Source organism: Callionymus lyra, chromosome 8 (genome assembly GCF_982586985.1).
Source record: "Callionymus lyra chromosome 8, fCalLyr1.hap1.1, whole genome shotgun sequence".
Classification (NCBI taxonomy): domain Eukaryota; kingdom Metazoa; phylum Chordata; class Actinopteri; order Syngnathiformes; family Callionymidae; genus Callionymus; species Callionymus lyra.
Genome location: NC_141825.1, coordinates 8,570,489 through 8,584,229, shown reverse-complemented (window position 1 = coordinate 8,584,229; position 13,741 = coordinate 8,570,489). Strand labels below are relative to the sequence as shown.

Genomic DNA, 13,741 nt, shown 5'->3' with positions numbered 1-13,741 from the left:
CTGTGTTTTTCTCAAGCTTATCTTAACCTTTAAAGTATATATTTTATTGAGTATTGTTTTGATTGTTAAACGCTTTGTGACCCTGGTCTGGAAAAGGCTATATAAATATAAATTACTTGTGACTAACACTCAGTCTTTCCAGGTGGTGAGAATGAAGTAAGTGTGAAAGAGGAGGATATGACACTTTTCTTAGCCATTTAAAGATATTGTGATGTATAACATTTTCCGAAACCCTCGATGCTCCCAGATTCCCAGCACCACCGCGGAGCTCCCTTTTCCGACTTGGTGACACCTTTATTGCCGCTTTGTTCCCTGAGAAAACCGACAGCATCCTTCCTCAGACAAAACAAAGAGGAAACTCGACTTGTCTGTCGAGTGTTGCTTCTTCTCCAGCCCGGCCCAGCGAAACAAGCAATTACCGCCGACTTCCTACGCGGCACAGTACCGTGGCCGCTTATGGTGCCCCGGAATATCCAGAGGGGAAGAGACTGGATCTGTCAAAACTTACACCTCTCCAGCGGGGCGTGCTCTTCCAACAGTGGCCCCCCCCGAGGGCCTCCCTGCAAACTCCCTGCTAATCAGCTCCCACCCATCTCCCGAAGTAACTGGCCCCAAGTGGATGAAGGCCTCGTTCTCACCTCTGCTACCGAGCGCGGCTTTGAAGTCTTGTGTAAGTGTTAGTTTATGGTTGGAGAGGCTACGATAAGATCCGAAGGAAAAGGTGATAAATGAGGCTTTTTCGTTCTTGCTTTAAAAGGGGGAAATAGCGGGCTGCTAAAATCCACAGAATCCGTAACAGTTCTAACACCTCACAGCTAAACCGCTCGGGAGCAGAACAACATTGTGGTGTCAAATCTGTTAAGTGGCTTCATTAAAGTCGCTTGTTTGTGGGAGGATTTAGCTTCCCACACTGACACTGTGTGAACAACATTTGGTCCACTTCTGGAGCGACAAACAAACAATTAGGTTTCCACTAACTAAATGTACATCTTTGTTATAGTTTAAGAATAAAAGCCATTAAATACCACGTATATCCAATACATCAATGCCTACATTATATTAAAAATAGATACACGACATAATGACATAACAATGTTGTTACATTATATCCAAATTGTAATTTTGTGAGACACGTTTTCTTGTTCTTGTTTTAAACACAAGGAGGGAAGAGATACAGAGCAGCAAGATGCTACCTAGAAAAATGAATTAATAAAATAACAATAGAAGAATACTTTACTTAAGTTTATTTTTAAAGTTAAACATGGTTTATGGTTGGTTTATCACATATATTACAGTACAGAGTCCAGATTTAACTTTAATATTGCAAGTTTTTCATTGACAATAATTCCATAAATTCAAAGTTCAAGTTATAAGTTGCAATGTTAAGATGATTGTCTTTTACTGTTAATGTGGTGAATAATCTAAAAAAATGAGATTTTCAGTTTAAAAAAATATTGATCATATGAAACCATTTCATGTCGAATCGCAATTTGAATGTTGTTTCTTCTATAATAAATGATTTACAATTCGATTTTAAGTTCTATGTTGGTTGTCTATTAAAGATATATTGGTATTATTCTAAATAAATAAAACGCACATAACTAAAAAAAAATCTCACAATTTCAAGCTGGTTGCCGATTTAAGACATTCTGTTACAAATGTTTGGAAACAATTTCAAGTTACTGCCAGTCAATGATTGACAGTTGCACTTCTACATAACAAAGACAGAAGTATGAACCTGCCGAGCGAGACAGATGTCAAACGGCTGGAGGTTGATGTTGAGACACGACTGGAGCCAGGAGTTTGATGAATCCTTTTTTTTTTTGTTTTTGTCTTGACTTGCCCAAAACGTACACATGCTGCGAAGCTAATAACACAAAATATGCCACGAAAGTTTCCTCGCAATACAAAGATCAAAGGAGAGCGGAAAAGTTCCAAGAAAATCGAAAAACAAAACTTCAGTGTGAGATTGTTGAGGAGCTGCAGAAAGAATGAAGACCATCCAGTTTGATATCTCACACATTCGCACCTTCACACCCTGTTCCAGTACACGTCCTTATCTCGAATGACACTTATCACCCCATTTTCTCAGAGCTGACCATCAGCCCTCTCAGGAACTAACTAGCTCTTTGTAGTGGTGTTATCCCTTCCTGGAGTTTTTCAATGGAATCTCATTTCCACCAGTGGATGGTCCCGTCAAAATGTAAATCACTGTCACTGTAGCGACTTCAAAACAACTCGCCCTGGAGCACAAAAAGCAATATCGCTTGCATCTTTTCAAGCAATGGGAAAAAAACACTTGTCAAATCAAAATGTTTGGAGCGACACGATGAACCACAACATGGTTCAAATTAACTGCTCTTCTCAATCCTATCCTTAAATCCAATAACTTCTTTTTTGTAAAAACCTAATTGTGATAGTTTTGTCAAAAGCTGGTTTATATTTGTGAAAGAAAACTTGAGTAATTAGTAATTATAGATCTTTGAATACACACTGAAGTGTTTTTATCACAACATAAGTAAGTAAGGAAGTAATTTGTATTCATATAGCGCTTTTCCAGGGTAAATAATTGACAATTTGTAATGATTCCCTTATTACTTTTTATTTAATTGTCAATCCAAATATTTTAGAGTGGATTAATAACTGTGTTTTACTAGTTTTATGGTAAAATGTTAAGTTAAATGTAAGTGTGTTGCATTTTTATTGTTGATGTTCATTGAAGTTCAGTTTAATTAATTATTATTTAATTATTTATTATGCTATCGTCCTCTTCTGAGTGCTTTTTGGTTTTTCTCTATTCCTTCTGTGCTACTGGAAAACAGAAATTTCCCTGAGAGTGTCGTCTCAAAGGGATCTAGTCTAAGTCTAAGTCTTAAAGCTCAGAACTAAGTAGGTTGTCTTGGAAAACTGTCTAAGCAACGATTACGGGAAATACTTGTCAGCCTGGTTTTTAAGCTTTAGGATCCAACAATGAGCTTGTTTTACGTTTAATTATAAAGGAATTGGAAAGTGACTAATTTAAAATTCAAGTAAGAAAGGATTAAAATCTACATTGAAAACTGAAGTTGTAGAAACAATGGGCGTAAAAACTTGATTAAATGAAACGGTCTTTTACACATCATTGTCACATAAAGTATATCTTGCAAAAGTATCAAATTGAAAGCAGCGACTCTCCTCAGGTAAGACGGAACCACAGATCCTGGGCCTGCTGCTGCTGCTGCTGCTGCTGCTGCTGCTGCTGCTGCTGCTGAGAGTCGATCTACCGCCTCCCGCTGACATAATTTGTCTCACAGTCTCCACTCAGCAGCGTGAGTCGGATGTTGTCACTCTAATTTCATGCACACTCGGGTGTTTGGCCGGAGCAGCCGAGCGAGCTGCCGCCCCGCGTTTCCTCGCCGTTCCTCTGAATCCGGTCCACCCGGCCATAGCTGCCCTCTGACCTCCGACACGGCCATGTAATGTATTTAGCGGCAGAAGTCGCAGCTCGCGAGCCGTGATTAAACCCTCACGCTGGTAATGATGATGTGTTCTGACGGGAGCGAGTATGACGGTGCGTTCGAGTCCTCCAGGGTCTCAGGGAAAAGGGACTTGATGTTTCTATTTAAGTTGAATGTAAAATAACCACAAATATAGTTTTAAAATATGCACTTGTTCTGTTTCAATATATATAATTATATTTTATAGATATTTAAAAGAAGATAACCTCAAAAATAGTACATCATTATTTTTAAATCATATACATTGAGAATTGTATACACTACAATTCACATTTTTTGAGAGAAATAAGAATATTTTGACAATTTAAACATATAAACAACAATATATATCTATATATGAAATATTGTTTCAACTATATCATTTAAAAACTATTACCAAAAGTAAAATAAAACTTCTTGATGAATCACTTCAAAGCATCAGTAACTCCAGAGTTAAAATGAACCTCATCCTAAGTTTTTTACTTATATTTAATATATTTTTATGTAATTGTTTGACTTTTATTTGACAGAAAAGTTGTGTCGTCTACAGGACGAACTGGTTTCACACACAGTGACAACTTTTAAAAATGCACATTATTACTACGTTGAACAGAGAGTATATTTGTTCTGATGGCAGGCGAGCGTGTTTACCATCCATCTAAAAAAATGTGTGTTTAACTTTGTTGTGTTCTTGCAGCTAACCTGAAAGAACAGCCAGCAGCCATGTTTTTTTTTTAAAACGTCAGACTCTTGTCAAGTATTGACACATGTGCTGAGGATAATGAAATGCAAAGTTTTGCCCATCGCTGATTATTTGGCTTCTTCTAAAAGTCATGCGCTGACAGTTCCGAGGACGAGCGTCTCTGTCCTCATTCTGTCAGCCGCCAAAGAACCGACGATAAACCACGTCCTGGTGGGCGCGACTGGCCGGCAGGAGAAAAAACTCGGGGATGGCGTTTGTCAGCAAAAGTCTGACGGCTCCTCTTATGAGCGGGACATAAATCCACAAGATAAAAGCCGTAAACAAATAAGTTGTTTGTGCGCAGCGGGAGTCAGATCACGGCCAGAATTTTTTTTTTTTTTACGAACGCTTGCTTTCGCTTGACGAACAACAAACACACTGTAAATAACAACAAGGGCCGGCGCCGCTTGGAGGTTAAGCCCAGTTTACAGCCGAGGCCTGTGTGCATTAAGGGGACCATAAATTAAACATTCTAATTACCCCGGGGCCTTGATGAATTATTCTAATGAAAGCACAACATCGGGGTTTCTGCATGGAGCCCATATTTCATGTTGACCTTGGTCTGAGTGGGACATAGTTTAGGGGACAAGGACGCGGATGAGTGGTGTCAACCAAGACCACTTGAATAGATGCGAGCACTCGGGAAGTGGGATGTATGCTAATATGAAGAGGTTGTTGATGTCATTGGCTAGCATTAGCTTAGCAGTAACTTACTTGTTAATCATCAGCATTATCTCACCTTCATTGAACCAAATACATTTTAAACACGATAAAAATCATTGCTTTATCGCTAGTGTTGTATTTGCTAACACCTGCCACAATGCTACTTGCAATTACTGCTTTGAAAAGTTTATAGTTGTACCACAAGTAATGGTAATACATTTTTTCAAGTGAACTCATATTAAACAATACCCAATGTGCTGCAGGTACAGTTGTGTAAAGGCCACGAGTAAATAATATAGTTTTCATTTGGTCGTGACAGTCAAGTACTTACCTATTGATATTAATATAGCAAAAGTACTCATATTTATTATATGAATACTTGAGCAGCATGACTTACTATTACTACAAGTTAACACAAGTTGAAGTATTAGAAGTACTGTGTAGAATTGGTAGTAGATGTGGTCTTGATGATAAAAGCCACAGCAATGGGATGTTATAAATGTTGTATTATTTATAAGAGTAGAAGCAGAATAATGCTGGTAAAGAAAGAGAAATACCTTCATTTCACTCTAAATGTATTACTATAGAAGTGGTAAAATTACTAGGAAATAATGTAGAAATACAACTTCTTTAAAATGTCTTATGGAATTTGTACAAATGACATATAGCAACATCTGTAGAAGTAGTGATTTGGGTTGTCGATGTAGTACACAACAGTCGTGGCGTTGTAGTTTTTATATGTTGTATTCAAAGTAGCAGTGAGGGTTCAAATATATAAGTAGTACAGGTATTATAGGGCTAGTATATGAACAGTATTAATAGCAGTTATTGTCATCATTTTGTGTATTATTTTAATCATTAGCATTTGATTGCAATGTTACAGTAGTAGTGGAAGCACAAGTGGTTGTTGAAACTATACTACTGCAGATGTAGAAGAAAACACATTTGTTTAAATTATATTGAGTTGTAGCAGTAGTTACTCTAAATGTTATTTCTGGGATTATATATTATTATATTTATATCAGGAACGTGGTAAACAGCAAAACTCTAAATCAATATTTGAAATTAAAAATAAATAAACAAAAGTTAATTTAAATCATCATTTTTTATCCGTTTATATCGAAAATGGCTTCAGCAATAAAAGATGACTTTCCGGCGCGTCTTCTATTCTCTCATCATGACGAGTCAAAGTGAAAAACCAAACTTCTTAACTCGGTTGTCCAAACAGTCCAGGGGGGGAGGGGGCTCTGGATTGAAATTCTGAAAGGGTCTCGCCGCTCGTTTCCTAGTCGCCCAGCCAGCAATGTGTTTGTGAAGCAGGAGGAGTGAAAAAAAATCATTCTTTTTGTCTTGTAGGAGGGAAAAAAGGCTAAATCTACATTGGTGGCCCAGTCGAAGTTTGTCTTTCAATCCGGCTGAATGAGGGAGAATGAAGTGGCCCGGGAGCCCTTTATTTACACAAGTCCATTGTAGCGAGTGACGGAATCTATTTGTTTAATTCCACACAAGCACTGTTGCAGGGCCACGGGTGGAGAATGAAGAGCGACGCTTTATTTTCACTGAATAAATAACGCACCGAAGCGTCATTTTGCATCGAATAATCTGCGCAAAATAAAATGTATTTTTTAAGTTAAAAGTCGGTTTTAATTATTGGTGTATTTGGTCCAAACCTGATGAATGAGGCCGTTTGTCTGCGGCGGGAGCGCGACTTCAAACTGCGCATTTCAATAGACCGTTGATGCTTTTTTTCTAAAACGAATTCCCTCACTCAAGAGCGAGACAAAATATAAACTCGTTGGATTTATTATTAAGTAATTTACAGGCGAAATATGTGGATGTTAAAATAGTAAAAAAAAAAAAAAAAATCCCGACATGATGCTCCTTTATAAATCAATAAACGGATCAAATAAATGGCAAATGTGGATTATTAGATGTAAAAATGTCATAATAATAGAAGATGACATTTGTCGTTATGGGGAGGATAAGGTCAGGTGGAACAATTGACGGTTTCAATCAACATTCAAGTACATTGTAATTTGATTAAAATATATTAAAAATATGCGAAAAATCGGCCAATGATATTTAAAATGTGTTTGGCAAATACATGAATAAAATAAAATAGATAATTTATTCAAACCTATACAAAAGGCGAAATAAGTACCACAATATTATGCTTTAAATAACTTGCTGGAAAAATTGATAATCGAAATAAATTAACAAGTGATCATAATTAATTTTGGCTGCATTATTAAACTGTATTTTATATTTTCCACCCAAGTTTGAGATAATCGATTACTATTGATTAAATGATGTAGATTTGTTTTAAATTATTTTAATCAAAAAACTTAAAAGACAAATATATATTATATATTAATAATATAATGATAATCAGAAATTATGATTTATTTAAATATTAAATAATTTATATTAAATGTATTCGTTTAGGTAATTCCAGTTTAAAATATTCATTTAAAAAAAATTACATTGTATTATTGTATAATTTTAGATAGCAATTAAGTAAAGCGAAAGAATCCACCAAAATGTATAAACACAGAAACTTGTGATTACGAAAAGATCAGAAATAATCACATGTAATAAATGAATTTGAGGTAATTCATGTTTCAAAAGTTGAACAATTAAATTAATAGACGAGTTGTAAAAAAATATGGTGGCCGGTAAATGCTGACAATAACTGCAATTTAATAATAATAATAAAAATAAAAAAACATTAATATGTACGATACGATAGAACATTTTGTTAGGGTGTGATGTGGAATCAAACATTGCTGCAATGATATGAAATGACAGATATTATAAATTCACACCGAACATTTAAACATCAAATAAAAGCAAAAATAAACCAACGTTTAACGAGTAAAATTTCAGAAACACCTTCGATTGTTTATTGTCACTTTTAATGAGAAAATATTTGGATGACCATTTTTTTCTCCCAATTAATTCGCAGACTGTTTGCACACTTTTCCAAAAGTACGCATGCTGTACAAAAATAAACAAAAAGGAACGACAAGAACAGCGACAACACAAATATTTCTTTTTTTTTTTAAGAACGCATGCTTTACCTTAAAAAAGTACAAATTTACAGCAGTAGTTGTCCACGTGAGCTCCACAGTCTTTTTTTAAATTAAATTCACAGAACAATCTTGTTCTTAAAAAGTGCATTTGACAATATTCACAATCTTGGCACGTTGAGGACGTTTTTTTTTAAGTTTTTTTTTTTTACAGAGTTTTTTTGAAATATTATTTCAACACACCTACTACTATTTTGGTTTTTTCGTCACACCAGGAATGAATTACTGAACGTATAGGTTGATACAGATGCGGCCAAAACAAAACAAAAAAACTCGGACATTTGACAACTGAAAAATATATCTATCAAATAATTTATATTTGCTGATTCTGTGCTACATTCAAACACACACACTCTCTCTGTCGCGCGCACACACACACACACCGACACGGAACTCGCCTTCATAGTTTCCGACGACACAAAATATAAACTTTTTTGGTAAAAGACGGTCCACTTGTGGGGGGTCAGTGCACGGCCACGGACTGCAGCGTGGGGCCGGTGAGGGTCTCGCTGGGGGTCGCGGGGCTGCTTTGGCTGGTCTGCGGGGACGTGGGACTCAAGGACTGCGGCGAGTTGGACAGGAACGCGGGGAGGTGCGGAGGAAGCGCCGAGAACCCCGTCATGGACGTCGGGGTGGGTTTGATGGGCACCGGGATGGCAGGTAACGACTGTCCACCGTGGCACAGGGACTTGAGGGGGACCCCGTACGCGCTGTAGTCGCCGCCCATGGTGATGGGGGCCACCGTGTCGATGACGCTGCTGTTGTACATGTGGGGCCAGGCGGTGGTCAGCTGGTTGTGGAGCGGGTACCCGGCGGACATGGACTGCATGGTGGAGAACGCCAGGCTGCCCGGGACCTTGTACTCTCGGGCGATGATGTTCTCGATGGCGAAGGGATGCTTGAACGTGGACGTCTGCGTCACGCCGAGGTTGTAGGTGGACATCTGGGGCAGGTGCGTCCCGGTGGCGGCGAGCGCGCTCAGCCTCAGCTTGGCCTGCTGCTGGAGGTAGTGGGCCGCCTCCGACTGCTTGCTCGGCGCCAGGTGGTCGGGCGCGCCCAGGACCTTGAAGCGTTTGCGGCGGCGCAGGAAGCTGCCGTTCTCGAACATGTCCCCGCAGCTCGGGTGCAGAGCCCAGAAGCTGCCCTTACCTGGCTGGTCGGGGCGCCGCGGGATCTTGATGAAGCAGTCGTTGAAGGACAGGTTGTGTCGGAGGGAGTTCTGCCAGCGCTGCGTGTTTTCCCGGTAGTACGGGAAGCGGTCCATGATGAACTTGTAGATCTCGCTGAGGGGGAGCATCTTCTCCGGGCAGCTCTGGATCGCCATGGCGGTGAGCGAGATGTAGGAGTACGGGGGCTTCTGGTCGCTGTACGTGTTTCTCCCCGGACGAGGCATCCTTTTTCCAAATGAACTTCTTTCAAAACCGACCAGTTAAAAGTAGATCCTCGGTGCGTAAAAGTGGGATCGCGCGCGTAAAAGCAGCCAGGATGTCGCGTCTCCGGTGCGCATTGAGTGGGAAGTAAAAAAAAAAAGTCAGCTGGTCCTACTGGCAGAGCTGGTCGTTTTTTGACGTGGGAGCGACTAAGTGGATGCCTCCATGGCCTTCCTCTAACCATCTGATAGTTTTATGTGGTGACATGAGCAGAAAAGACCCCTGTAGAGGCGCTCCATTAATGTGCCACCTCTTTGCTATCACATGACAATCGCCAGGGGAGGAGGGGGCTGAGAGGAAGGACTAATCTGGTTTCATTTACACCTATTTACATGGACACCTTGGGCCAATGGAAATCATTTCCATTTGAAGGCAGAAAAAAGGAGGGTGGAAAAAGACTCTGGAACCGGAATAGAGCCGCGGTGGTGTGTAAAGGTATGCGCGCTTACACTTGACGAGATCTTTGGACTGAAACCGTTTATTATCATTTATTTAACAGGATATTTGCGCCAGATTTTTTTTTTTTTTAATTGAACTCAATCCCCTTGACTTTTTTTTACATATAATATTTGCGAATTATGTGCCAACCCTTGTACATGTATCTTTTCGAGTATTAAAAAATATTTATTGATGAAAATAATTCTACATAAATATTCGTTTGCAGATATCTCCATTGGCAAGCAAATAAAAAAATTGGCGCGCTACACACACACTTCTTTGATTTTACTTTTTACGCACGCACATATACATTTCCACAAATAACTTTTAATTAAAAAAAACACGGAACGTATTTTTTCAACATATAAACTATATCTACTATATTAAAAAAATAATACATATATTTTTTAAATCATGTTTTAATTATTATTTCAACTTTACGCAGCAATTAACCAAACAAATTTGACCTCGTTTATTTACACCGTTAACACTTTAATACGCTCGCCCCAAACAAAGTGTTTTCAGCGCTCTTTCTTTTGTGTGTGTGGGTGCAATATTGTTTTGGTGCATTTCACAGATTCATCCAGGGGTCGTTTATTTCCCCTAATTTGTCCCGGACTATACAACGAAAGGAAGTGGACGGTATAAAAAAAAAAAAGAAAAAAAGCGCGCACACAAAGCAAACAATGCTGTTCAAACTGAAACTTCATGAGGCAATCGGGCTCAATTGTGCAAGTGCAAAGACGACTCTAAAGTACTTCACAAATGCAAATAAACCCTTGAGCACGGTGCGCGGCAAAACTGTATAAAATATCCATAAGTCAATTATATGAATGTGCGCCGCAGCAAAAGGCGTTTTTGAGCGATCGCTATTCAAACTTGTGGCCAGGGCCAAACTTTCCGCATGGAGGGTTCGCAAAGGCAGGGACCACACACACGCACACGCAGATCTGCTCATAATTTATGCTAATTCGCGCTCACCCCCCTGTACCCCTCGCCCATAAATCCACAATCCAGCCCATCACCAGTCTGACGGATTACCAAAAGAAACGCATTGCAGGGGACTCCGGAGGGATATTCTCAAGACCCCAAAAAACGAGCAACAGAAGAGCAACGTCGCTGTGAGATAACAAGAATTTAACTAGAGAATTAAATGGAAAAAAAAAGTTCATTTGAGTTCTATTACTCACGCTATATTCTGAGAATATCCAAATATACATAGAAAATAAATTGAATTAAAATGTGATTATTTTTGAGTTTGCAAAATTCATATTGTTGCACCCTAAAAAAACAAGACCGCACACATTTGTTTCCAAGCATACTTCGAATTAAACTCTATTTAAGCACCTTATTAACTTTTGCACATTACATTTAAACTTTATTAATCACATACCTATTTTTTATAGATGATAAAAATCGCACAATTTGACCATAATTAATTGTAACAACACCTTTTATAAATCGTCTCCGTTATTCATCTTGAAATTAAAAAGAGAACGGCAGCCATTGAAGTCTTATCACGCCAGTTAACCTACGATCCTGCACCTTAACCAGTCAGCGACGGTGTGGGTCCATCCGACGCCCGACGGTTTGGCTTTTTGGAGGTTATTGGATATCACCAGGCCTCTTTTGTCCAATGCCCACACGGAAAATACCACCATGGCTGAGTGTGTGAATAGCTTCTTTTTTTTCACTTGTCCCCCCCCCCGGAAAAAAAAAAGTGCCGAGTTCAAGCAGCAGTAGATCAAGTCTGCACTATGTTTGGTCATTTGTAGAACGGCGAACAAAGGTCGGGATAAGCCAAATTGCATTGCACTTGTGAACCATGCCTCGGTCTGAAGTAGCCTTTATAGGCTGTGGGGGTGAGTTTTCTTCTTAAAGAGGAGAGAGAAGGCAAAACAAAGGACACTTTCTGAAACATCTTAAAGTAGAGTAGTGAGGCGTGACATTCCCAGGGTGAGCAGACACAAAGGCCGAGGTCACGGTGATGAAAAAGAGAATCAAACAGCCACTTTCACACGTCTGCCCTCCGCTGCTGCTCGGCGCAACACAATAGGAAACAAATGTTGTTAAAAGAGGATCGATGCCATTCATCCTTAAAGCAGCGAATGATAGCCAAACAATATTGTCAGAGTGAATCGAGGTGAGATATGCTGCCACCCAGACCCACAGAGCGCAGGACCCACAGCTATTCACACACTCATTAATGGGACACACACTCTTGTGTTCAATGCACTTTCGGACCATCGGCGTGTCAAAGCCAGGAATAACAAAAAGGGAAAGTAAATTAACATTTTGCATCAATAGTTTTGCTAACTTGAAAAATAGATTTAAATACATGCTCCTGCAACACAACCGAGTCGAGTGTGTACTGTTGTTGTTAGAAGTTGCATCTCTGCCCTAATAAACAACTATTGTTCATCATAACCTACCTCAGGCAGGACAGTGTTGACGTTGTTAGATCTGCAGCCGCCAGCCAACAAGGTCATGGGTTTGAATCCATCTCGAGGCAATTTTTGGGTTGGCAGAGACCCCGTTGTTTCCATTTGAAGTTTGTCTCCCCCATTTCTCAGAGAACTCAAGCTTCCTCCCACAGTCCTGAAAGCAACACGGGTTGATCAATGACTCCTAATTGATCATAGGAATAAAGTTATTGGCGGACTGAGTCTTTATTAAGAATCAAAATTGTTTTGTATATTTTTCATTACTGTTACCTTATTTTGTCCTGGATTGTAGTACTTATTACATGAATGTCTTCAGTCATGCCAAACTGGAGACTTGACATGAATATTTCTACACTAAACTTGTACAATTGTTAACCTAAAATGTTACGTAGGAAGGATTTAAATGTACTTTTTAAATAAGGCAATTATTTTGACCATGAGTTCCAGTAATATCACCTTTGATGTCGACCTTATTTATTTGTCAAAAACATTTAATACGTATATTTATCTTTGTGTTGGTTTGACTGTACATTGCGATTGAATTCTTACTTGTGTTATTATCACTGAATAAAACGTGATAGGTCCATTTTGACATTTTAGATTCATTGATGGAAGGTACAATATTTAATTCACTGCTTTGAGTGAAAACTGATGGGTCCAAGACATGATCCTTGAGGAACATTCTCACTGATGAACCTTTAAATAACTAAGCTTTTAATTTGAATAGTTAGAATAAAAGAATGCGCAAACATTGTGTGTTATTAAGTTCTTATGTCTTATTAAAGAAACAAGTCTCATTTCAAAACGTGTCTATTAAACCTTGTAGAATCTCAGGGTCAAGGTGACCCGAAGGCCCGAAAACAAATGTAACTGTTTTATCCGTTGTGTTGCCTCTGGGTCAAGGTGAACGACCTCCACCACTGCATATGTATTTATGGAAGCCAGGGAGGTCGTTCACCTTGACCCAGAGGCAACAAAAGGGATACCTCAAACACATTTGTTTTGTTTTATCAAGTGTAATGGTGTTTTTATTCTGTTCTTTTTCTGTTCACTCAAAATGACCAAAAATTGATTCAGTTGATTATTATACGTTTCCTGTTGTGTACATTTATTTCCTTAACGTTTATGTATAAGGTGTGTCGTTATATCCCAGCTACACAGGGGAAACCGTAGGAACTTTACCTTAAAACTTAATTAAAAGTTTATTAATTATTCATTAATTATTTAAAAGTTAAAACTGACACAAACTAAGGTTAATTTACGACAAAAATCCCAACATCAGAATAATAGCAGCAACAAACACAATCTTTGCTAGGTTGGATACACACACTTGATAGACACAGAATCTGGTATTTCTGTGACCAACACATTTCTAAAAGGTGGTAAATGGAATGAATTCCATCCGCTTTGACTCAGAGGTTGAAACGAAAAGGCGTGTATGATCTACTGATGGTACGTC

General features: G+C 38.8%; 1 protein-coding gene across 1 annotated transcript; it reads right to left on the bottom strand.

The window, feature by feature from the left end:
• Window positions 1-7,783: 7,783 nt before the first annotated feature.
• On the bottom strand, window positions 7,784-9,458 carry foxb1a (forkhead box B1a). Its single transcript, XM_087797625.1, has one exon. The coding sequence runs from the start codon at window positions 9,361-9,363 to the stop codon at window positions 8,434-8,436; it is 930 nt and encodes a 309-aa protein (XP_087653751.1). The 5' UTR covers window positions 9,364-9,458; the 3' UTR covers window positions 7,784-8,433.
• Window positions 9,459-13,741: the final 4,283 nt, after the last annotated feature.

What these genes read in the sequence shown, in the direction of transcription:
- foxb1a (XM_087797625.1), bottom strand. Translation starts at nt 9,363, where the DNA reads ATGCCTCGTCCGGGGAGAAACACGTACAGCGACCAGAAGCCCCCGTAC.